At 36.2% G+C, this 27855-nt stretch overlaps 1 protein-coding gene across 2 annotated transcripts in view; it reads left to right on the top strand.

The window, feature by feature from the left end:
* Positions 1-26540, top strand: part of LOC145671132 (beta-galactosidase-like) — a 101081-nt gene extending 74541 nt beyond the window's left edge. Inside the window, exons 8-12 of one of the 2 annotated variants that reach the window (XM_081739930.1) lie at positions 7444-7562; positions 12798-13067; positions 17866-18000; positions 20607-20855; positions 25294-26540. In XM_081739930.1, coding sequence (XP_081596056.1) covers positions 7444-7562; positions 12798-13067; positions 17866-18000; positions 20607-20855; positions 25294-25518 — 998 coding nt within the window. In that variant the 3' untranslated portion in view covers positions 25519-26540. The remainder of the gene's footprint in view (positions 1-7443; positions 7563-12797; positions 13068-17865; positions 18001-20606; positions 20856-25293) is intronic. The other variant, XM_081739931.1, reaches the window with a different exon arrangement.
* Positions 26541-27855: the final 1315 nt, after the last annotated feature.

Genomic DNA, 27855 nt, shown 5'->3' on the forward strand with positions numbered 1-27855 from the left:
CAAATTACCAAACTTGTGAAAAAGATCTATTCCCTCTTGGAGATAAGGTACTCTCCTGTAAGGGGCCGCCACTCCCTTATGAAGTCGGTAGAGCAATATTATTTAATTTTGTGGAACAGCAGATCTCAGGGTCATCTGCATAACAGCCATGCTCAAAGATGCTACAATAGTGAGTCAGTTTAAAGTTCAATAAGGTTAAAAAAAATTATAATTTAAAATTTTACAGGTAGCAGCCTGTATTTGAACTCACTATCTCATGGCTGTTATTTGGTCCTTTGGGCAGAATACTCTCTCTGAGCCCCCATACAGAGAGGTGGTCAAACATACACAATTAAGGGGAAAATGCCTCCTTGAGTCACACTCCTGAAACAAACATATCATTAGCACAGGTACTCACCCTACGGCAAATTGAGTAGACATTTGGTTCTGGTCAGAGATGGTAGTTTTATTTTCCACATAGGAAACAGGAACATAAATATGCTAGATGTGATGATATCCACACTTGATACACTATTATTTTATCACCTATACGTAGTGCACTACCACACACACACCTTACTATATATTGATACACTTGATAATTTAACACAATTTCATTTCTTTTAAAAAGAAAAAAATAATAACGTAGGATGAACCTGAAGTTAGAAAGGTCTGTCTGACCTTTAATAAGATAAAAAAAACGAAGATATATAGATATATATATATATACACAACTTTCTTTTAACTCCTCATATTCGTGAGTTTCTGGTCTCTAAACAGTTTAGAGAGGAGAGACATATTTCAAACTGAAAAACATATTTCACTATCTGCGTAGATAAACAAACAGATTGAAGATAAAATTAAATAAAATTTTAATTTGCTGATTCACTGTTCAGATTTTCACACGATGTTCACAAGTTCTAAATTGAATGTGACAGTGTCCTTCTAGATTCTCATTCCACTGTGAAGTAAAATGTTCTGTATGAGATATAGCACACAGGAATACTGATGTTCTATGAGGGAACTTTTAGTATCTTCTATAAACAAGCAAAATAATTGCTTGAAGCCTTGTTCTAAATGTCCAAGGACAGGCACGGCATAAAGACGTTACCGGCCTATGTTTAATATCACTACTTGAGATATCTTAAGTTATATATTTCTCCCATATTGGAAGAACTAGGTTTTCCCATATTAAAAATGGGATGTTCGACGAGATTCAAACTACGAGGTCTCTAGTGAGTGTCTGTAGCACTCAGAGAATGAAGAATTACTAATGGAAGATTAAAGTTCACTCTCCATTGTCACTATATGTAATAATCACCACTGATGTATAAACTACAGATATGTGTAGGGCTTACACATTCTGTGAATTGATTATAACTTCATATATAGAAAAACTGAGTTCTACACACTCGCGTATACAGTTGTTCACAGGACCATCCAGGGGAACCGGACTTTGTTCACACCTTGTCCCGGGTATCAAACTCTCTGTAAGAGAAGTCAAGTGACTTCCTTCTGACCGAAAAACTATATCTTGTCGCCTCTCAATTCTAACTTGAACTACCTCGTTCTCTCATGAAAACGAGTATATGTCTTTACCAAAAACAAGGAAACGAAGAAACTCGCTTCCTCAAGCAACCTTTGACAAAAGGTTCTCTGCCTTGAAGCGATATTCTGAGGTGGTCCGATCTGCCACTGCACTTGTTCAGCTACCTTCCGTAGCCAACTTCACCTTGACCCTGCTGACATGTGCTGCCCCTACACCAAGGACGGTAAACACTGAAGCTTTTGCTCGCAGCAGGAACTATGAGAGTTTTTAACACACTTTTGTTATTCTTCACTTATTACACACAAATTAATATGAGAAACATTGGTTATTATACATAAAATTAAAGAAAAATATACACAGAATACATATATATAAAATTCATGAACTGTCATCTCTCTCAGAAGCAGCAGTACACCCAATTCCTGTGGCTGTCTTTCAAAACTGTCTGCTACTAATGCAGCCATGTTTGCTTGGAGAGAGATTGAGGAAACATCTTTGTTAATTATTTACTTTTACCAAATACAAGATCCAAGTGTCTTGTTCGATAAGGGAAACACGATGATAAAATAAATCAGAATTTTATGCGGTATTTCCAAGAACGTGTTTAGCTTAGTACGTAAATATTAATATTAAACACAGAAAATAAGTCAAATTAGAGTATACATTTTCAAATTGGTGTTGCATTGCGGGAACTAACTAAAGGCTCGCTAGCCAGGTTTACTGGTCTTTGGTGAGAAGGGGGGAGGAAGTGACGCCTGAGCTCGCTGCATTGGAAATCACACCTATAGAAAACTAAAATTTCGCATGTAGCAGCGAAAAAGTTTATGGCTTTTGAAACAATACAAACGATGTGTTTCGACACACTGTATCAACTTCAGTGTAGTTTCACCAAGGAAGTTCATAGGCTACTTCCTGTGTATAAAGATTCTTATTTAGTTCCTATTCTGGTTATTTCTTTCCATGGTGAGTTGTGAGAGACCTCACCTCTTGAAGTCTAGGCGACAGCAAGTCGGGAAAGAAAAAAAAAACTTCTCTCAGCACTAGCTCTCTTCCAGCGTTCTGAACTTTCATGTATGATTCCCTTAGAATCTGCTTATTTCCTATTTAATTAATCCTTCATCTATGCTTTTAATATCATATCTTCCATCATCCCCTGTAAGCTATACATTATGCAATAACGCAGTAATTAGATGCAACTGTTTAATATGCTATATAATGCCTATAAATGAAATAAACACAAAGAAATAAATACAATATAATACAATATTGTATTAATATTTACGTACTATGCTCGGTGTTTCACACTTCATTACTCATAATATTAAATAAATATGCACTGAATATGCTAATGTTAAGCAATTAAATATACCACAAAATTATCATATTTACATATATATGCAAATGTGCCCCTCATCTGCATTTCGATATGCAGATGATGGAGAAGGACATCGGCCTTCTACAGAACCCCCTAAGGTATATCAAGAACTCGATTACAATAGTTTCACAGCCTGAATACTATATTCCAAATAAATATAATTATTATTATTTATATGATATTCTGTCGTTAGTAAAGAAATTAAATTAGAATAAAATATTGAATATTTTGTACTTCAAAATATTGGGGGTGACGCGTCTCCCTCGTCCCCCCGCCAGAGACACCCGTGTTTTTAATGAGGACTTTATATGCACAGTTTAATCTCCTTAAAATGAGAGACTCGTGAGATTCTATTTTAGAAAGTAACTGTAAATCTTTTTCTCCCATTACTATACACACCTTAACGACATCATTAATAAGCTATTTGATCTCTTGCTTCTTTACTCTCAACAAATAGTGAAAGAGTTTAGCACTCCTATCGTGAGTGTCTGTGAATCCAAGAATGGAAAGGGAATGCAACAGAACCTACTGATTGGGGTTGGATGAAAAGCAGAAGTACCTTAGCCCCTCCTGTGCATGACTGAAAGCACTGCTCCATCTGAACTGTTAACGCTTATTTCGTACAACTGCATGTCTAACTGTTCCAATATGAGTCAATGTTAGAAAGATGTGCTGTAGTGTTGTCCCATGTGCCTACACTGTCAAGAGTTGTCGTGTGAAAATTCAGTACAAACTATTGAACCCCACTCTGATGACGAATGAGAGGCTGTGACAATATATAAGTGCAGTTTACTACAAAAAATATGTATTTTATGTGAAAAGTCTCACGGGATATTGCAAATTAAATACAACTGAACTTTGTGTCCGCCTGTTGTCAAAACGTTTAACCTGAAATTCTGGCTTAGCGATAAGTTATGTGAATAACAATGCTAAGAACACAGTTGTACATTTTGTGTACTGAACATTTTTTGTTCGAAACATTTTTTTACTGGGGAGCGCCGTTTATTGATGTATTCCACTATAAATTTTGTTTCAACGATAACTGAATCGATTTCTGTTAAAAGGATGTATGTAACATTTTTTTACGATTTTCACTTTTTTTTAACAAATTAGTATTTTAAAGATAGATGCAAAGATTTGTGTTACAAGGAAGTGTATTCCTTGGAACATGTTGAAAATATAATCCATTGAATTATATTATTATAATATTATACTATGATATATTATAATATATTAATGTGCCCTATTGGTAAGTCTATCAGCTGTACTGGAATCTGGAAAAAGGCTCAGTAATTTGGGGAATAAAACTTAAAGAAAACTCGTTTGGGTTAAAAATACAAATCTACCATTAACACAATATTTTCTTATGCAATGCTATTTCCTTGTATTTCCAATTATGTCTCGTCGCACAACATAAATAAAATCCACCTAAACTTATAATTGCCTACTTTGGCGTTATACCGAAGATCAACGTAAACTTTGTAGCCACAGTTTTAGATTCCGTGAGAAAATTTTACCTTTTATTCTGACACAATATTAAAGTTTGTAGGATTTTTATTTAGCATATAGGCCAAGGTATATGCCAGCATTAACCTAAGTATTTCCCGATATGGATCCAAAGTACTTTACAAGTTGGAGTAAGGCAAACAGTGACAACAAGAGTTAAATCAGAACTTATCCTGACACAGATTAAATTTTTTTTAAAAAAGTAATTTTTGGGAGAAAAATTTTTGCTTTCAAATTATTATTATTGCTAATTACTATTATTAGTATCTCTGTCTTTCAACTATATCCTACCAATGTAACAGAGTCTAAAATTTTAGATATATTTCAGGAAAACCGTGGTTTCACATTTTATGTCACCATGTTTTCTGTTAAAAGGACGTATGTGTCCCAAGTTTAATATTTTTTTGTAGATTAAACCATAATTCACAGTTACATCCTATATAGCTAATAAACAATCAGTAACCATGTACATTTACACATATTTTTATTTTTTCATTAACCGAACCGACTCGTGAAAAAAAAAAAAAAACAGTTTTTTGTCATTTCCCGAAAATTGTGTTTACTGCACATACGCCTTTTAAACAAAAATCGATTCAACTATGGAAAATAAACTTTTTACATAAAAATTACATAATAGAAAATTAGAGATAAGAAAAGCACGAATTAATGCAAGGTATGTAAAACATTCATTTTTCATGATATATAATTGCGTAAACAACACGAAAACCTTAGCATATTTTGTTATAAATAATTTAGAAACTCATTAAACATTTTAAATACCTTAAATAGCACATTTTGTTATAAATAAATAGAAACTCATTAAATACCTTCGTGAGCGACATTGTGGATACAATCAAGTACAATAATAGTGTAGGAAAACTGGTATTAAGTTATGATAAATGCTTCGCTTTGGTGAGATGGTTCAAGTTTATGTGTCCACTAAATATTTTTTTCTTTTGCCATTTATTTAAACGTTCTTTATTTTGTGGCCATGCTACATATTTGACAGAAAAAAACCATTATCCGTTAGTCTCGATAATAAAACAGTATCTTGTTATCACTATTGTTCTTGTTCTTGTTCTGGTAACCTCACACAGAGGTTATACAAAGGAGGAGATGCGGCGCCGTAGTAGCTAAGTTCGCTATGGCCCTAGAATTGTTCAAAGATAAGAAATAGATAAATCTCTGCTTAAGGGATTGTATAATGTACATTTGTAACTCCTTGCTTCCAGTGAAAATCCTTGAAGAAAGTAGATATTGCGTACGCTGAAGACGAGTCCTCGACAGAATGGTTGAACTTAGAAAACTATGTTAGTAATGATCTTGAAAACTGTTCTGGTGGGAAGATGAAAAATGTCAAGTGGATTACGGACAGTTCTCTGATGATGAGAGTGATGCATAACGGGACGTATGTAGATCACGAAGATTATCTGGCAATCTCATGAGTGTTTTCGCTAAGGATTGAATCAGTTTTTTTTTTTTTTTTTTTTATGCATTGATGGTCTTGCCTTTTGTATTCCGATAAGCGTAAGAAATCAAATTGGGAAGAAAAAAAATCACAGGTGAAGTCGGTGTGTCAATATCCAGAAGCACTTTCGTTAGATGCATTATTAAATGCCTTCATTTTTTTTTTTTTTTTAAGTATTCACGTAGAAATGGAGAGTATATGTGCATCTAGTTTGGTAGTTTTAGAGAGGGATTCCATTTATCTGTAAAAATTCAATCAATAATTGGATGAGAGTCCAAGAGGTCGTAGCTGAAATTTGTGCGACAGAAAAAGGTCCATAACCAAGTTTTCTGTGGAGTTTGTTGATCATATAATATCTGCCTTTAGTAAATTGTTCACAAACGAAAATTAAATTATTTAAAGATCCAACATCACGCTGACACCAACATGAAGGTGTAGCCAATTTATGTGTTTGATATAATTTATGAGGCCTTAAGGTGGTGGTAAAGAGAAGACGGTAGAATAGAATTACTTTGTATCGAGACCAATTATGTATAGTAAGTCATGGTTTGGGTTGAGAAAGATATGATTTGCCCATAGTGTCGCCCTGGTCTGAGCCTATTTTTGGATTTCCAAGCATTTAACGTCTAGACTTGATTTCGTTTGATGATGGGAAGGAAGTTTAAGTGACTAACTTTAATAAAAGCTGGTTGTCCATCAGTACATGCAGACTTTGCAACTAGGTCGGTATCATCATGGAATTTGATATTAGAATGCAATTTCGTGTGTAAAAAGTGTATAATATATCCTTGTTCTTGAAGTTGATGGTATAAAAATTTTATATATAAAAGAAGTCAAGTAGTTTTAATATTTCAATGGGTGTGTCTCAAAGCGTTAAGGACATTGAAAGCATCAGAACAGATACAGGCATCGGAAAGTTGTAATTTTTTTATTAATAAAAGAGCTTGCCGAATGGCAAAGGCCTCACCTTCGAAGATGGTAAAATGTTGAGGAAATTTGAATTTTTTGGTAATATGAAGAGTAGGAACAACAACTGCTGCGCCGACATTCTGATGTATTTAGATGCATCTGTAAAAACAAGCATACAATTTGAAGTTAGCTGATCCACACAAGAGTGTCAAATGTAATTATTGTTATTTGGTATATGTCCTGAAGTCGAAGAAGAGATGTAGTGGGGAAGAATTGTCTTTATTTGCACCAAATTCGTTGTATAATTTAAATATGTAGCATAGCAGTGATGGAGATTGTAGAATCATTCCTTCGTACATGCGAACTTTAAGAAACTCTCTGACTAGCCATGGTGTGGTGAGTTATTTCTATACAGCACCTCCTGATCTCTGTTTTCCAATATATGTTTAATCTGATGAAGCTATGTTATAAGAGGATTCTTCCTTTTCGCCACTCGTGACAAAAATCACTATTGTTACAAGCGTTATAAATGAGCATAAAAACAGAATGTAAAATTTATTTTCTTTCTTTCTTTATTTTAGATTAGGTCCTGACACTTATTGCAACATATAGATCGCTCTACTACCAATGCTTATATCTAAATTATGATAATTTCAGGAGCAAATTATGATGACACATATATGCCTGTGCTTACATCCTATGACTACGATGCTCCATTGACAGAAGCTGGAGACCCTACACCAAAATATTTTGCCATACGGGAAGTTGTTGGTAAGGTAATTATAATAACTTACTACATTGAGGAATGAGTGCGAAAAATACGTTATTCATACCTCTTCTGAGGTTTAAAGAATAAAAAATGTTCTTCCACGCACCCAAGGAACATCATTGTCTAGTTTTTTTCTGGGAAACACAGGTTAAGATTTTGGTTAAGGAAATGAAAGTTTTTTTTTTTTCTCAAAGCTTATTCAGTTTCTGTGAATTGAAGATACTATATCCTTCCTCTTCATATGTGTACCAGTGACGACGCCAGCCTTAATTTCTTATGGGGGCAAAGAAGGGGCAATACATTTGTGGAGGGGTGCCTATTTTTCATACCAAAAACGGTAGTTTTATTATATTTGACTTACGTTACATTACAACGTATATTTTGTTGTTATTTTCATATTATATAATTTTAAATTATTTCAAGTAAAATTTCTAACAAATAAGGTAAAGTTTGCACATGAAATAGTTTTCAATAAACTTTTGATAGTCTAAACATAAATTGAGTGACTTAAGAGGCTGCTGAAAAACCCGTAGGCCAACCCAGAAAGTCAGTGAATTTCACGAACATCGAGATCACAGTTGTCATAAATTTTTTGTTACACCAAGAAAAGTCACCGAAGTAAATTCATGAGGGAATCAGGAAAACACTACGAGATTCTCCTTCGTTATATACAGTGGTGAAGAAGTAAACGACACAGTCTAAACATGGCGAATTCTCCATAGATGACCCTTTACATTCAGGATGACCAAAAGCATGAATGTCTCCGAAATCGTGGATACAGTTCGTGACATTATTCCTGAAAATTGCAGAATTCCAGCAAAACGTGTGTCAGGGATTGTGGACATTTCACTGGAATGCGTCGGTAGTATAAGTCATAATGACTTGGGCATGCGAAAGTTCTCTGCATAATGGGTTGCCAAAACTCTGTCAGCAGATCAAAAGAGTGACGACATCAAGGGAAGTCTTCCCACTTTGACCGTAATGCCGATCAATTTCTTTTACAAATAGTAACCGTGGACGAAACATGGTTGTTAAACTACGATCCTGAAACGAAACAACAGTCAATGGAATAGTTAATGGAGTGGTAGCATTCATTTTCTCGTCACCCCAAGAAGTTCAAGAAACAGAAGTAGGCTAAGATAGTGTTTGCAATATTCTTCTGGGATAAGGATGGTGTCATAGTCATAGACTACCTGCCCAAGGGTTAGACATTTAATGCAGAATCTCTGCATTACTCACAAAACTGAAAGAAAAATTGAAAGTGCAACGCCGCGGAAAAGGAAAGGAAAGGAATTCTGTTCCTTCAGGATTCCACCTGTCCACCATCAAACACTGCAAACACAACTGACATTGTATGATCTATGATTTCAGTGTGTAGATCATTCTCCTTATTCCCCAGGTTTAACTCCATCTACGTATTACTTATTTCCCAAACTCAAATAACACTTGAAAGGACGCAATTTTAGATCTGATAAGGGTAGTGCTACGGAGTAGAATAGCTAAAACTCATAATTTCACGTTCACTCACTCCTTTTGGGTTGGACTACGAATATTTCAGCAGTTGCTCGTACATTTCTACACAATATTGTAGACATCACATCAGTGCTTTGAAGCAAAATAACTAAGGAAGCACTAGTACACACCAATTACTAACTAAAGATCAGCACTCTGACAATACGTTTTAATGGGATCTAATCAATTTAATTCGATACGTTTATTATTATTATTAGCAGTAACGGAAAGAACTCTATCTCTAAAAATTAAGCTCTGATACTCGCAAATTATGCTGTTATAAGCCCACCCTATGACTACTGAATGCCGAAAATGTTTCAGGAAAAGGTAGAACATTTAAATAAAACAAAATGTGTAACTGAAAATTTCAAAACTGGATAAACATACACGAGTTATTTAATGTATACAACAAGGATGTTATAAATAGAGGATCTGCCCATATGTATCGTCATCCTATTAAATCGATGAAGCCAAAAAACAACCGAGCATCGGCACGTCTGATTGGCTACTCTCGTTTCTGCCATCGTCTGATTGGCTACTTTCGTTTCCTCCATGATTGTTGGCTCAAAACATTGCGATCCTATTGGGCGGAGTGGGCAGAGTAGGGGTGGCGAAACTATGACGTATGATTTCAAGATTTTGTTGTAAGGGCAGATCCTCTATTTTATAAGATCCTTGGTATACAATATAATTAATGGTTTTACCTTTCTTTTGTTTCCAATCAAAGTTGATCCAACGCGAAGAAACCAAGTCAACCAACTCTACCATTGTTGTTTATTAGGCATAATGAAAGTTCTGTTTTCAGTTGAATCGAATCTACAATGTAGCCTATTCTCATTGTTGGAAATTAAAAACCATGAGAAAGAACTATAAAATTTATCGGAAAAAGCGCTTAAAGAAGAAAGCTTGAACCATATAGTAAATGTATGGATAGTACCTTACAATTTGACGAGATTGGTTATGATAATGACGTATAAAACTATATATAGAATGTTTTAAGAGTATACGAGTCTGGGGGCAGTCTGGGTGGCAGTTAGGGGGTAGGAGTACCAAATAGGGGGCGCTCGCCCCTCCCTCTGGCGTCGTCACTGAATGTGTACCCTATATAGAACTATTATTTTTGAAGTGTGTATATATCTGTATTGTTAGGGGAAAAGAGCATCAATTATTAATAGTCAAAATACACTCATCGATAGGATCTAAGTGAGGAGCTAGCGTGTTCTATCTTTGCGTAAGAAAGTCCCATTTTAAATAAATCAACGGGTATTCTTACTGTTTTTTCTTCTTTCTTTTCTTTCATTTACAAGGTGAATCCTAAGAAGCTGTTATGGTGTAAAGTATACAAATAAAATAGAGCAGACATATGGTACAGTATATGGAATAGCTGAAAGACCTGAAAACGTCATTCAACTAGACCTCACGATACCGTGTGAATTGTTTACTGGTTAGCACCGATGTTCTCTGGTCTAAGTGAGGGGCAGTACCCAACGAGTGGGTGTTAACATTGGCACACACATGAGATTATGACTACCAAAACCCGAACAGTGCATTGTGCATGCAGTACGTTGAATAATGGGTACGACAGTACTCACACTAAATTCTGTTGTGATTTGCCGTAAGCTTCACCTTACGCGGTTACCATTCTGGTTAGCCGCTGGCTGTTGCGAGCGCCTGCACTGTCAACTTGCTATTCATGTCTATCATGAATTGACTATTCTTGGTAAATCATTTGAACTCTTGTCTTGAAAAATCCAAGAGGAGTGTCCACTTCGCTCATAAAGTATTCCGTTTGTCGCGCCCAACAAACTACACAAGGTCAACTGGTGATAAATCTGTTTCATGATTTATTGTTACACTATCGATGTTTAGTCAACTAGTGAGAATTGTGAGATAAGACATCTGGTTCACATAGTTTAAGTAAAGGAGATATCAACGTAGGTAGAAGCTATCTCTATCTGTCTATCATTTCTGCTATTTGTTGTGTGTATGTATATAAGATTTACCGCCAGATTCTAACGAAATTTGCACCATATAATGTATGTACGCTAGTGCTGGTAGTACATTGGTCATCAGAGAAGACAAAATGACCATAAAGAGTGTTGTAGCTAGTATTTGAAAAATGTCGGACAACAAGATGAGCGAACTTACGTGTGATAATCCTTTGTGTGTGAACCGCCCCTGTGATTGCAATGCAAGAATGATGCTAGCGAATTCTATTATGCAACTGACTTTACGGCTTTATGATCGTATATAAAGCTGCAAGAGGTTGGGCGGCCGTTTCGCATTATTAGCCCTCACATGATCGTGATATGTCAGCGATCCATGGGTGATGTATGAGACAAAGTTTCAAAAGCACTGGACAGTGTATTGAAAGCAGGATGGTTCAAACAATCCTAACTGAGAGGACGGTGATCACCAGTGAAATAAGAGCCACCGTACCCTCTTGTAACACTAAACAATCGAGTTGTGAGGTGAATGGAAGGCGGTGATATCCAACGATGGAAGTCATTTCTGTCTCGGACACAGTGATACCCGTGTCCGTACCCATGGTCTTGCAGATTAGCAGGGAAATTTAGTTTCTGTTCGCACTCGCTAAAGAAGGCCACGTATCTAGCATTCTACTATGGAGAGCGATAAGCACATCCATCTCACTTCTGATCTCCAGTCAGGAGAGTGTGACTAGTGCGTTATATTCTTGTGACGTCGTCAATTATATCATCCAAATTTATGTGGACACTTTGTGGGCCCATATAACTCACGTCCCCAATATCACTAGGGCAATACGATGTGCTCTATTCAGCATACGTCTCCTATCCTATCCTGCTAGATTTCTGGACGTAAGTCCCATTTAGCTTATCTATGCGGTCTCTCGAATTGGTTACGCGCTTCAAAATAACTCTTGTATGTTCGTGAATATCCTATATAATTTATTCAGCATATCCCATAATCCCATATTGAGATGTTTACCATCGACATTATTTTTTTTCTTTTGTACCACCTTTGAACCAGCCTAACTATATTGGCGGCATCGACTTATTTGTGAAAGTTACCTTTTATGAAAGAAAACATTTTCAGAAAGTTTTCGTCTGATGTTTCGAAATTTTTAAATGATCCTGTCGGTTATATGTTTTGGACTGACAGATTTATGTTTCACCACCTTTTTTAAAGAGCATATATATAGGGTCTCTGCAACGATTTGAAATATTAATTAGGTATAAACAGTATAATGATCTTTACGTGTATTGAAGAGCTAATGGTATGTAATATTTATCTAAATACTTTTTCGAAATAAAACCTTTCGAAAAATCTCTAATTTTTAATCTCGCATAACTTTGCTTTTATTCATTCGAAAGATATGATACCATGATCACTGTATCCGACATTGAGAAGTAGTGGGTGTACATTGCCTCGTACATGCCGCCAAAATTTGTTTGTTATGTTGGTGCGTCCTTACTTTATAACAAGGACGCAAATAAGGAACAAAATTTTACTAGCCCAAGAAAAAAGCTATTAGTCAACATCCCACAATAGAAATCATTTATTTATCTTCGCCCACACCAATGAACCACTCACCCCGGGCGAGTGGGAGAGTGGTTATTTGCATCCCTGCTTTATAACATTGAATAATATTTGTGGTATTTTAAGTGTTTGTTCAATATGTAGATTTGAATACCAATATTTTGATGGAAGTACTTTTTTGTGATTATCGAATTGTTTTCTACATTTTTAGTATCTTCCGTTGCCAGAAATTCCTTTACCAGTGCCTTCTCCAAAAGGTGATTATGGCTCCGTGCATCTCCGGTCTGCCGGATTATTATTAGATGCCAAAGACACTCTAACAAGTGATTCTGCCTATGCAGAATTTCCATTAACATTTGAACAACTAAATCAAGCGTATGGCTTCGTTTTATATGAAACAAAAATTACTAGACGATTAACTGACCCAGCTCTCTTGACAGTGGAAGGCATAAGAGACAGAGGATATGTATTTGTAGGACGGGTAAGTTATGTGTCTTTCGGTATTATTTCTTCTCTTGCTAAATTATTTCTCAGAGAATCTGCTGTTATTAAATCAAATATTTTTAATAAGTATAAGAAAAATACTTAATTAGTCTTACTATGAACCGATAAAGACATTTCACTTTTTATCAGAACACTGGTGGTTTCAGAGGTTATAATTATATAGCCGTATCCCCTGTTTGGCATCACGGATGCTTGAGCAACATGAAGACAGAACATAAACAGAAAAGATAATGTATGCAGAAATGTTAGTATTTCGGATTTCATTGATAGATTCAAATTGTACGGCTCTCATTGGTTTCTTTTCTAAACTCAACTACTAACCTTCATATCTTTAACATACACAAACATTTCAGCAGAAATAGAGAAAAATTAAGTAAATCCTACTATGCTCTACCTTTCTATCTTGGCCTAAAAACTAATCACCGTGAGGTAGACTTAGGCAGTAAAGAAAGAAAAGAGGGGGAAAATATATTTCTTTCAAATTTATAAACTTGCACAATATCAGAAGAACAAAGCTATTCACGTGAACGACCAAAAACGTAAACCAAGAAAAAAGAAAAATCCTTATGAGAATAACCATACAGTTACTTTTCACTAGCTCTTAACTTGAGTATGGTCCTACCTAACTCAATTTGGTGCAGTGCTCATTAACATATATAACAATTTTATCTTTAAAAAATAATGAAAATTATTTCAAATGATATTCATATATTAGATTGTCGTCCTTTTTATTCATTAAGTTTACATTAACCGCCAATTTAACAAGAAGCGGATTTCGTCTTTAAATACCAAATAATAAATTACCAAACAAAGTTCTTGAACAATAATATGATTTCGTGTCAGGAGAAAATTATCAGATTGATTTTGATAATTGTAATCTATAGAAGGTTAATTCGGGTGAGTAGTTTTTGCTGACCTGGATGAAATTCCTGAAAGAGATACTATTAAAAAACAGAACTTCAACAATGATTTGCGCACTATCACTGACTTGTTAACTCACTAATTGACTGCACGTGGGGATGAATGAACTATAGAGTGACCAGACTAATTCCACAAAACTCTGCAATTATTAACACAGAAATGACATGCTTATTTCAGAAAGTTGCTGCCAAGTTCGTCCCCAGGCTGCTGTCCCAGAAGCAGAAGGAAAACTGCGTCGAAGTCTGCCACCAACTTCATCAGTGCACCGTGGATGGCCCGTCTTTCATGTCGAGGATCATTACCGGTGACGAAACTTGGGTGTACGAGTACGACTCAGAGACAAAGCAACAGTCTTTACAGTGGAAGGGTCCATTATCTCCACGACCGAAAAAGTCGAGGCAGATCCGCAGCTCCATCAAATACATTCTCATCGTCTTTTTCAATATTCATGGCATTTTTCATCAAGAATTCGTCACCAAGGGCCACATCGTCAATACTGCCGTTGTTTTAAAGCGTGTAAGGGAGGACATTCCGTGAAAACAACCGAAACTGTAGCGCGAAAAACTGGCTGCTCCTCGACAACAATGCATCCTATCAACATGCTTTTCTCACTTGTGAATTTCTCACCTGAAACAAGATGATCGCACTTTCACATCCACCCTACTCTTCAGGTTTGTCTCCTGCGGACGTCCCTATGAACCTGAAGATCCACCTCAAACATCACCGTTTGAACAAGATAGTGGAGATCCAGCGCAAATCGCAGAAGATGCTTGACAAACTTCGAAAAAACAAAAAGACCTCAAGAGCACATTCCAGCAATGGGAGAAGCGCTGGGAGCGCTGTATTGCTACACAAGGTGTCTATTTTGAAAGTGATAGTGTGTAAATGTAGATAAAATACTTTCTTGTAAACAGAACTTGTCTCGAAACTTTTTGATACCACCTCGTATACAATCTGTTTTAATGTAATACTGATTCTTGAAAACATGCCCCCAAACTGGACAAGGTGTACTCACCATAATTTATTTTTAAAAAATGAAATGCTTCACTCCATTGCTTGTCACACGAACGTAAGTCCTTATTGGATTCATGGGTTCCGAATTATTTGTATTACAGAGTTATCTGGTGTCAAACGACTCAAAGAAGCGTTCTATAAGTTTTGAGAAAAAGTCAACCAATTTTAGAGAAAAGTATCTATATCAATAACACTGGCGTATACTTATGTAGTGAAATGTTATAAAAGAGCAAAGTCATTGTGAATTCTATTTCTCTAATTTATTTCCAACAAAATTTTGCTCAGAATACAGTGTTTCAGGACTACTTCGCAATAAAATACTTAACGATGCCAAAAAGGTATTTCCATGTTAAGTTTCTAGGTATGTCCTTTCCCACTCCACACACTTGGCAGGATTGTTCTAGAGGCTCTGCTACTCCCTACAAAAGTCGTTCACTGGAATGCTTTCAGCACCGACGCCACATTCGCTTGAATTGATATAGCCAGCGATGAATTCTCCATCTAACAGACGGAACACCCTGTCCCCCCCCCCCTTTATGCCTCTCTCTGTAAGATTTAAATATTATAAAATGTGTTCCCTAGGGCAAGGAAGTCCATTTGCTGTCTTACTGTAAGAAAGCTCCATGTCGTCTGATTTGCTGTTGTCTTGGTGAGGGGGATATTTCCTTCCGAGTAAAACAAACAGACACGAACATAGCGACGAAAGAGAGGAAGCTGTACTTTGGCCTGACCCTACCAGTATATTGGGCATTAGTGGATCGTGCAATTATGTAATTTTAATTTGTCAACGAGTAAAGAAATTGTTCATCCTTTTGTATAACGTTGTATGTGATATTGTATCATTTTTTATTTAAGAATCAGGAAGGCTTAGGTTTCCTTATGCCACTTAAACTTGTGCAAATAAAACAACAACGGAACAAGTTTGTGGTACCTGTTCTAGGTTCACGAATTCGCAAATTTCGTTTTGCAGAGAAATGAGCCAGCCAATTCATGACAGATCAAGTGGAATTGAGTCCTTTTAGTTCACTGGATTTTATGATAATGTATGGTTATTTTAAATTGCAGGCATACCCCTCGCCTTACATAATTTAAAATGAAATCTTACAGTAGGTATTTTCTAAGTAGTCACCATAATTCTACGAAATGGTTTGGTGGATGTTCATCAAGTGATAAATTGCGATGTTAATCATGCTCTTTTTGTTACTGAAAAGCCATTTGAAAGGTCTTATAATTCAGTGATCACTTTTGTGTAAATAGTGGGTGTCGTGAATAGTCCCAAAACCATCGCAATCCAAGTACTACGTAAAGATATTCGATTACACAAGGATTGACAGTCGAGCAGATCATCAACGTTGCTATGATATAGTTAAAACTAATGAAAATGTAAAAATAAACAAGAAAAGAGAATACCTTATTAACGTCAGAGGTTTTCTCTAGCAAAGCAGGGATTGGAACATAGAAGACATAGAGAGAGTAGCAAGGTAATGAGCAAGAACAACTATATTGAATTGCTCAGTGTTATTGTAAGAAATGATTAGAAACTTGCAAAGCATTTGTTAAACGCACACTACGTTTGTAGAACTTCGAACAGAATTTAAGATGACCTAACCAGCTTTATAGCAGAGAAAATGCTTACCGAAATAAGGCATGAAATTTTCAGTTCTCCCTTTGTTGCAAGGCGTAGCAACTTCGGACACTGTCATGGGTGAAAAATGATACACATGATTCACATAGATGCTACTGGAAATCGATCGGCCGCAGTATTGGCAGAACATGTGCAAAAATGAAATTAAATCTTTAATGTCCCACAATTGTGCCATTCAGTCTTAAAAAGACGGATGATTTTGAAAGAATTTATAAAATGATAATGTGGGAGGAAATAGAAGGGCTTCGAGGATATCCGTGAACATGATGTTTCCCATGTTAAACGCATGCTGACATTACCTTGTGTTTGACAATGTCGAAGGGTGTATTAATATTCATGACCTCTTCCCCAGTCGGCAAGAGCGTCGGATGCCACTGGATGCAATATATTCAAAACGTTTACCCTTGAAAACAAATTTGAGAATAGGGAAGTGTATGAAGTCCGCTGGAGCCTTCAAGGAGTCTGGCCCTTCTTAAGGCTAAAAACTGGCGCACAAGAAAGTTGTTGTGCGTCTGTTTCACCTGCGATGTTTTTTTATGTTCCTTCGTCGGTTACGTGAAGCAGCGCGCTCACACTGCTCATATTTTCCTTATTTCGACTGCTCACAGGTCTACCAATACGAGGATATTTTCTAGGCACTCATGACCATTCTCGAAACGCGAAAACTATTCGAACACTTTGCCTCGTCTAAGACAATCACGTTCACGCGCGTTCTGCATCATTCTGTATATTTCAGTCACGGTCTTAACTATGTTCAACACAAAACTTGACTTCATCACTTGGTCCATTATCTCAACATTACCAATGAATAAAAGAGCATTGACAACTCATAACGAAACACAACAAATAAAGCGTGTGATGCTGATGCCGAATAGCATTTTAGTGAACGACTTCTCTCGGGCGTTCTAGAGCCTCTACGACCGATCCCGCGATTGTGTAGCGCGGGTATGAATTTATGCAGAAAACTACCGTGGTAGTAAATTTGTATGGCATAATTAAGTATTTTATTTCGAGATAGTCCCGGAACTTATTGAATGTACTGTGTATAAGTTGTAAAAGTATTTCTTTCAAAATAAATCAGAAGACCACGTAATAAGTAAAATACTTTGTTCAAGATAGATCATAACCTTTGAAGTATTTCATTGCTATAACAATCAATCATGGATTAACGTAATTCACCTTATCTTCTACTTAGAGATTTGTTGGCATCCTAAGCAGGACTCAGAAAATATATTCGCTACCAATGTTTGCGGAAGTGGGAGAAAAACTTCAAATTCTTGTTGAAAATCAAGGACGAATTAACTTTGGACCTTTACTAGCAGACCGCAAGGTAATGTATTCATGCATTTTTATTGATGTGTTGCACAAGTAAAGGCAGGAGTTTAAAGTACACATTTTATTATGAAATTTATATGTGTGAGCGTAGGTCTAATAAAAAAATATAAAGTAAGAGGTAATACTAATTAATTTCAGAGGGATTTTTTTTTTTTTAAGTTAGCAAATTATATATTCGTTACTGAGCTCTTTTTAACAAATATTCTTAAAATTCAATATCTACTACATGTAAAATTGGACTACCAGGACATTCCGATTTTCTAGAATTACCATATTGGCTCGAAAATAGTCTGCCCTACGTATAAGCCAGAACCCAAAAAATTGAAGGAACAGAAAAGACAAAAATAGGATAGGTCTACCCGAATACACGCCGAGGGAAAAAGAGAAAACATCGTTAATCATTTACGGGCAGATTCAGGGAAATATAATAGGCAGATACGTATTTCATTTTATGAGAAATGCAGTTATATTGTACTATCCGGTAGTGGTTATCTCATGTATATAAGGTAAGCAGTGCATACCCAACGATAACACCCACACATAGGCCTAACATTATTTTTACTTTTTTTTTTTTTTTTATTATTCCAACCGATTTCCAACATGTCACTTTTTCTTTCCTTCCTTGACATTAGAACTGAATAGTTGTTGTGAGTTTCTCATAATGTCACTAGAAAGGCCTGTCCTCTAGCGTCATTCTTTGGTACTGCTTGCGGGTCTGGAAGCAATTCTTCACTTTGCCTACCTTGTCGAAAGTTAAAACAGAAAGACCATAAAATAGTGTCACATCCTCTTGTTATCATTGGAGAAAACTTGTAGCTAGTAAAAATGTCATTTATAAATGGTATAAACGTTTGTCTGTTTTACTGCAATATTCGCTTATTTAATAGTGTAGTGATATACTTGAATCTTGTACAATATATGGGAGGAAATTATGCAATAGCAGTTTCTGATTATTGCAGTGGATGCAAAAAACATGTGGAATGGAAAAAATGAACTGAAATGTTTGAGTTTTACGTCCCACAGTTATGTCGGTTAGGCTAAAGGAGACGGTAATGATGAATAATGAATGAAATGCTGGAATGAAGAAAGTGGGAGGATAAAGGAGAACCCCGAGGAAACCCACGCACTCAGTGTTTGCCCACCACAAGGTTCACTTGGCGGGGGCCGGGATCGAATCCGGGACCCGAAGCACCAGAGGTGAAAGCTCTACCACTGAGCCACCGCGGCCCTTGAGCAGAAGAATTGTCAAAACGATATTGCGATCTAAGCAGAGAAAGAGGTAGATGGTGAAGAAAAAGAAGCCAATATGTTGAAAAGTGAAGTAGTACAACGCATCAAAGAGATGCGAAGGAAGAAGGCCACTGGACACGACAACCTACCAAGGGATTTGCTCAAGGGACTACGGTGGGGCGAAACGAAACAAATATTTGATTTGTATTTACGTCCTACATCAGCAACGAACGTATATAATACGAAACCTACGCTTAAAGTAGGATCTGACCACTGTAGTCCGTTTGATCCGGAACTTGATGAACCAACAATACGCACTTTAGCCACAAGCGTACCCTGCTATAACATGATAAGTAAAACCACACTCGGCTAGAAAAATGTAATGAATATGCAAGAACTTGATGGCATCAACATGGAAAGAGCAATGACTGGCTCCTTTGCCTCTAAGTACAAGACGTTGTATCGATGCGGAATCGTGGAACTGTCAAGAAAGTGGCTACAGATACCGAAGGGCTATATTTTGAATGTTAACCTCCTATCATTGTACTGTAATAAATACAGGGTATGTTGCGTACCAGAACGTTGAAAGACTTATAACTCACCCTCATATTAGAGGTGATATAAAAACGAACACACTTTAGTTCATTTGGGTTGCCTTTGCTTGCCCGTTTTGCTGTATAATACCTATATTATTACTTAAGTACTGAATATTCCTTTGCATGCTCTTCAAAATCAGTAACCACATAGTTTTAGTAACCACATAGATATCAATGAAAGTTTCTGTCAATTCATAAAACGGACTTATGTTCAGATAAATAATTCAGAGTTATAAACTTAACTCACATACGTGGAAAGAATACCACCGGGCGAAATGTGAGTAAGTTCTTGCGCCTAATATGGATGTAGACAAAACTGCTCAAACTTCCTAAGACTTCATTTCAGTTGTTGAATAGTTTATCTTCATCGTTTTGAATTAGATTTTAGTGCTTACATTTTGAATACCTATTTGTCTGCCTATTTTGTATACTTTTAGTGCCTAACATCCAGTCCTAATGATAAACCCTATACTAAAATGAACTCCTTTACGGGTGAACTGCAGGTATGACACAAGATTGTCAATAAGTTTAACGAATGTGCTGTAGCTTTTCCTGAATTTCTAAAGCCTTCGAAAAAAGAAAAACTTTATCCACTTAGCAGCATCGACTCTTGAACTTTTAACCAATTTCTCTCAGTATCCAGGTTTGTTGTAGCTCTGAAATAAGTTTAATTCGGTTCATTTTAGTACAATGAGTGAAAAGGGATTATATGTATGTGTATACAATAATGGATTCTTATTCAATAATAAAGTAGGAAAATTTCTCTATGTTACAGGGTCTTGTTTCTAACGTTACGATCAATCAAATAATGCAGACAAAATGGACAATGTACACGTTTCCTTTTAACAATCCTTCTTTACTGTACAAGTATGCAGAAACCTACAGCTCCATAAACAAAGAAAAGCATCACCCTGTAGAATCTAGTAGAAAGTACGGTCCAAGTCTCCATATAGGAACTTTTACTTTACCAGAGACTTTTGATGATCCACTTGACACATTTCTGGACATGAGTGCTTGGTATAAGGTAGGTAAATTTTCATCCTTGCATTACTACTTTTATTATTATTATTATATGCACATTATTATTATTATTATTTCTTTCCAAACTGTTAAAGATCTATTTCTCAATCTTCTAACAAGAACTTTTCAAAATTATTTTGGCATAATGCATTTGACAGTGTTTAAAAATCTAAAATATGTAATGATATTCAAAAACATTTTTCTTCACTGAGGATTTCAAGATTCTCAACTAGGGAAACATAGGGTGAAAGAGGCTGATATCTAAGCCCAAGAATCATTAGGAACGGCTAAAATAATTATATGCCTAATCTAGTTCCAGCGAAACTTTCAACATTACAGGGTTCATTATGAAAGTAATGAGCATTGCTTTAGAAAAACTGTTTTATTCTTCCGATTGTTACAAATCTTTAAAATTCTTCAAAATACGCTCCTTCTGCATCGATACACTTCTGGAGACGTGTTTTCCACGCCTGGAAAGCATCTTTAACCCCTTCAGTGTGGGTGGCGTATATATACGCTTCCATTTTGCTTTGGCTATTTTGTATTGCGTATGGCGAATATACTTGCCTATAATATGAGTAATGTTATCCCGACAATATTTAGCTAGTTTGCGCTCAGCTGGTTTCAATTCTTGCTTAATTAAAAGAAGAAGAGGAAAACGAAAGAAATTAAAATAGAGTTTAGGCTTCGTCAAATACAGTTTTCATTCTTTGTTTTGTTTGAGACCAGACAGCACAGTAATGGCTTCAAAACGATATTTCAACGATGCTGACATCGAGCAAGAATTATTAATTAGTGGTTCTGATGTAAGTGATTTTGAAACTGATTTAGAATCAACATCCAAAGTTCCCCCCAAAAAACTACACTTTTTACAGCGGTTCGCATCTGAAAATTACGCACTGAAGGGGTTAAAGTCCTCGGCTGGAATGGCTTTAAAAACACTTGCAACATGGGCTTGAATGTTCTGCATGGAGTCCCAATGTTTTCCTTTGAGGTGTATCTTCAAACGGGGAAACAAAAAAGTCACTAGGAGCCAGGTCAGGACTATAAGGGGGTGGGGGACCACTGGGGTTCTGCTTCGGGCCAGGAAGTCGACGACGGTGAAGGCGGTGTGACTTGGTGCATTGTCGTGGTGGAGTTTCATTGAGTGTTTGATGTCACTTCGAACGCGGGCGACCCTGCGTTTCAGTCTCTTGAGCACTTCTAGATAAAATCCTGCGTTGACAGGTTGTCCTGCTGGCACAAACTCGAAATAGATGATTCCTCGAACGTCGAAGAAGACAATGAGCATGGTTTTGATTCGGGATTTGCTCATGCGCGCCTTTTTGGAACGGGGGGAGGATGAGGTATGCCACTCCGCACTCTGCCTTTTGGATTCTGGATCGTATTCGAACATCAGGATTCGTCTCCAGTTACGACCGAGTCTAAAAAGTCCGGATCACTTTCACACAATGCCAACAACTCCTTGCAGCACAAAACTCGAAGTTATTTTTGTTCGTTCGTCAACACCTTCGGCACAAGCTTCGCACAGATCTTTCGCATTTGCAAGTCCTCGGTCACTATCCCATGTACCGCAAATGTTGACATGTTTAGGGTGTCCGCAATTTGTTGAATGCTCACACGCCGGTCTGAGCGCAACACTTCACGCACACGGTTTACGTTATCGTCGGTCCTGGCCGTTGTTGGGCGTCCAGAACGGGGCTCCTCGGCGACCTCCTCCCGACCCTCCATGTACGACTTGTCCCATTTTCCGACCTGGGATCTTGACAAACACTCCTGCTTGTAGGCCTCTTTCAGCATCTGATAAGCTTCCGTACCATTCTTACCCAACTTGACGCAAAATTTTATGGCGTAGCGTTGTTCGAGCGAACCCTCCATCGCGCCATGTTACAACTTGTAAAAACGTGCCTCACGCGGATCGACATCCACACGCTGTCACTGCTCGCAGCAGACTGACTCCGGGCGCGTTTGGAAGGACAGACTACCCACTACTTTTTCCGCGCCGGCAGCGCGCGCTGCGGGGGATTTTTGAGTCAGGGTAGCACCATGCTCATTACTTTCATAATGAACCCTGTATCTTAACATTTAATGTCGAGTTCATTCTCCTTTACTACTATTACTAATATAGGTTCTTTCTGAAATCAACTTGCAATATGCCACTTATTTTTATAATTTTATATATCGTTTAATAACATTAATAACACTAGTTCATGATACCACACCCTTATACTTAAATGAACTCCTAACTTCTGAAGTGTAAATTTCAGGAACTTGAAGTTGGGACGCTAAAAGATTAAAACAAATTCAGGAAGCAATTACTACAAATAACTAGATATTTTAGATACTAATACAGGGTTGCAAATAAGCAACAAAATTTTATTAGCCCAAGAAAAGAAGCTATTAGCTCACATCCCACAATAGAAATCTTTAACTTATCTTCGGTATGATATTAAATACTCGCCCGCACTGATGAACCACTCGTCCTGGGAGAGTGGGCGAGTGGTTATTTGCATCCCTGTACTAATAGTAACGTTATAGAATACAACTTCACTGTTCTATTCTTACAGACAAACAGTTGATTGTATCTAGGAATACGTGTTGGAATTGTAAAACCTCAAAATGTAATGATGCAAAGTTTCTTTACTATCGAAAATTTCAATCAGTGTAACAACAAACGGTATCTAATAATAATAATAATAATAATAATAATAATAATAATAATAATAATAATAATAATAATAATAATAATAGAAACCAGACTCGAATCACGAGTACTGAGAAAGGCATAAATTAATAAACTGCTTCATAAACAAAATACCTTGAAGTACCTACTCCGTAATAATCTAAGGAAGGAAATTCTAATTCCTACAACTTCGGGTAGTACCTAGTTTGGGAAATACTAACATTTGCAACTTCACAAATCATGTAATTTGGACATTATAACGTCTGCACTATGTTTCGGTGTATTAGGTTTAAGTATACTAGTTCTCCCTCCAAGTATTCAGCTTGCTGTACGTTATAGGTTAAAATAATTCTTGATTAACAAGTTGAAATTGTTTACATTTAAATATATATATATTAAATGTAAATGTATATTACATTTAAATATATATATATATATATATATATATATATATATATATATATATATATATATATATATATATATATATATATATATATATATATATATATATATATATATATATTATATTTAATTATCCACCAACCAACTTGCAGTTAAACAAATATTAATGCTCAAACCTAAATACGGTTGCGGCTTTTGTCTCAGTAATAAACAACAAAGCATATACAAGCTTAGCATCATCACTATCCATTTTCAAATAATTACGAGGATGATTCAGAAAGTAATGCCTCCAAGCCCACTACTTGGCCAATAGCACTGAGAACATACTGAATTGTTTATCATTAGTGCACTGATATTTAAGCTATAGAATGTCACTTGTTTCCCCTTCGTATCTCTTCTCATTCCAGAGTAAGGTAGCAATCCATGCCATCCAGTGATAACGTCTGGTTGAAACAGCGGGCTGTCATTGACTTTCTGATTGCGGAAGGTTGTGCGCACAGGAACATTCATCGCCGGTGGCGAGTTGTGGATACACCATTACGACCCTGAAACGAAGCATCAGTCGATGGAGTACTGCCACACGTCCTGTCCTCCGCTAAAAAATTCGAACTTGTCCCATCTGTTGACAAAGTGTTGTTTACATTCTGCCTCATCCTGCCTAGTCCGAATCTTGCGCCCTGCGACTTTTAGTTTATCCCCAAACTTAAAGAGCACTTTAAGGACAACGCTACAGTAGTGACACGGAGGTGAACGCTTCAGTTCGGCAATGATGTCACCAGCAGCCACCACAATTATTCTTCGCCGACGGCATGAAAAAACCTTGATTCGCGTTGGCGCAAATGGGTTGCCCGTAATGGGGATTATATTGAAAAATGATGTCACTATTTGTAGCTGACATTGCAAACTTTCCAGTGATACCTGTATCAGTGCTATCTGCCAAATACAAATAAAGGTATCATTATGGAGACATTACTTTCTGAATCACCCTCGTAAATTGAAGCAATATAGTTTACGTTGCAATTAAATAATTACAATATACTACTGAAGAAAGACACAGACCTAAATATGGAAATAGGCCTATTCTATTTTCAAATAATCGAAACACTGCAATTTAAGTTGCAATTAAATCGTCACAAGTTTTTAAATATGCAAAAATTACCTGCATGCTAGTGTCATGTATTAACATTGGACAGGGAGTGTACAAAGCGGAACAGCAAGTGGTAACTGCTATAAACAGGTGTTAATTACAGACTGAGATGCTTTTCTTTTATACTAAGGATTATTTGTTATATATCCATTGATAAATTACTTTTATATTTTTTACATTTAAAAAAAAAAATATTTTATGTTGTAGGGTTTCGTTTTCATAAACGATCACAACCTTGGAAGATATTGGCCTGTGGTTGGTCCTCAAATAACACTCTACGTTCCAGGAAGCTTCCTGAACCCGTACCCTCAATCAAACAGAATTTTGGTGGTAGAACTTGAAGCATCGCCATGTAAAGATGTAGTGACATGTCACATCAAGTTTAGCCCATATCCTAAGATAAATGGTAGTACACCACAAGAAGAGAGATGATTTCACAGACAACTCTCATCTTTAGAATCAACAGAAGACGTAATGTAAAGTTGTGTATACATAACGATGTTTAAATAAAACAAGCTCAACTGTAAAACGTTAAAAGTCGAATTGAAAATGTCAACAAATTCTCATGAAATAAAAGAAGTCGAGGAAAAGTATTACCCAACTACGATTGTCACGAAAAAAAAAAAATAGATACTTTTGAACACCCTCATATTATTATTATCTTTTCATACACAACATTTACCAGTAGTATCATTAATGTTATTCTTAATTAGACATATTTTGAACGATAAATAAAAGGACAATAACAGGACAATAACCTTTTGATACCTTCATTTTACTTCAAATAATATATTTATACCGTTTTGCAGCCAAAAGACTATTGTGAATGTAATGATTTCATACAACTAAAAGCGCTCTCTATTCACAATTTTTAGAGCAAGTTTTGTTCCACTGTATTTAGTTTTCCTAACTAAATTTTGCCGTGAATCAACTTCCAAAAGGTTTCTAAGGAGAACATTGCTATACTTTCTACTTGACCATAAATAACTGGAACTGCCTTATTTAAACTTCGTTGCTGCTCATGGCCGAATTCAATAAAAATCTGTTCATGTTTGAAATGAGAGTGTGGATCATGTACAGGGTGTCTCGAAAGCTCCCTGACATAGGGTAACTTTGTTATTATCAGAGTTACAATAAAATGCAAGAGGGAAAACCGACTCCAAATATGATTATTTCAAATCCAAAGGGAAAGGATTTTTTTTAAATTGGACGGACCGTTTGGACTCTACACTCTTTATGCGCCCAATATTAAATGAAAATGCAATGTTGTAATTTACCGGGAGGTGTATAAATTTTGTAAGAGTATGATAAAATGGGGGCTGGCCACTGACACGTCAGCATAGCAGACAGTAACTTCATTCACTTATGTTGTGGGTCCCGGTAAATTGCAACGTTGCATTTTCATTTAACATTGGGCGCATAAAGAGTGTACAGCCCAAACGGCTCGTCCGATTTTTTTAAAAAAAAATCCTTCAATAGATTGAAAACATCACATTTGGATCAGTGGTGAAGCGCGCTGTAAAAAACTGAGTAGACAGACACAACACAGAAACACACACACACACACACACACACATATATATATATATATATATATATATATATATATATATATATATATATATATATAAAGTTCTGATATTTCGTACTGTATAAAGGATGCTGATATACACTAATCACTATTCCAAGTAAGATTATCCCTGATAATTCAGAAATATAATATTAATATTTGCGTTTTCAATATTCTTTGCAATATATGTTTACTCTGTTCCTTTAAGTATATAATTTTATAATTAATGAAATTTGGTGTATAGTATTGCATTACTTCCCCATACCCTCTTTAGGGATAGTCATGTCTAAATACCTTAGAAATGAGCTGTAAAGTAAAAAAGAAAGAAAGAAAGAAAGAAAGAAGTAAAACACTTTACAACACCTAACCTAATACCTTATATCTTGTAAATGAGCTCCATACCGTTCTTCATTTCGGCGAAAATATTAATGGCTCTTTCTTTGGATTCAGGTGTCCTACAAAACTTCCACACCGCGTTCTTTATTGTAACGGTCCGTAATTCAGGAAATGTCCATAATTTGTCATGCTGTTCGTTAAGTAAGTTTTCACTCTTTTCAAAGCACTCATTGAATGTTTACACACACAAAAAAAAAGTTGATGGAATGCTCAGTACCATACTTAGCAGCTTTGTTGTTTCCTAATAAGCGCTTTGAAGTTCATTACTGAGAATATATTTCAAGTAGTCGGGAAGAGAAATGTGTTCGTTACTATCGGAACAAAAGTTGATGAGTTCATTCTTAAGTTGATCTGAGCAAAAAGTATTAGGAAAGGTGGATATCAAGTCATTCAGTTTGCCATATGGAAGAATTCGTTGATACATACTAAATTTTCTATAATTTATTAGTTCTACAATGACCAGATTTTTTTGTATTTTTCAAATCTTTCATCTGCACAATTATTGAGCGAAGAATCTAATATAAATAAAATAGAGCTTGTTTGTGTGTCTGTTTGTCTGTCTTTGTGTCTGTGTGCATCAGGGGACCAGACGATTGGACCAAGTTACCAAAATTTGGTCACGGGTACCTTGATCCAGGCCCCTGAACAAGACAAAGCGTTTTTTTTTAATTCGAACCAGAGGGGTCTTAGAGGGGGAGGGGGCGTTTATCGGGACATGTAAAAGTGCTTGTCACTCTCGCGAAAAACATAAAAGTGATAGAATTGCCAATACATCTCAACTTTTCGTTGGGGGGTCTTCTTTT

This window comes from Thermobia domestica, chromosome 15, assembly GCF_964235325.1.
Source record: "Thermobia domestica chromosome 15, izTheDome1.hap1.1, whole genome shotgun sequence".
NCBI classification, from domain to species: Eukaryota; Metazoa; Arthropoda; class Insecta; order Zygentoma; family Lepismatidae; genus Thermobia; species Thermobia domestica.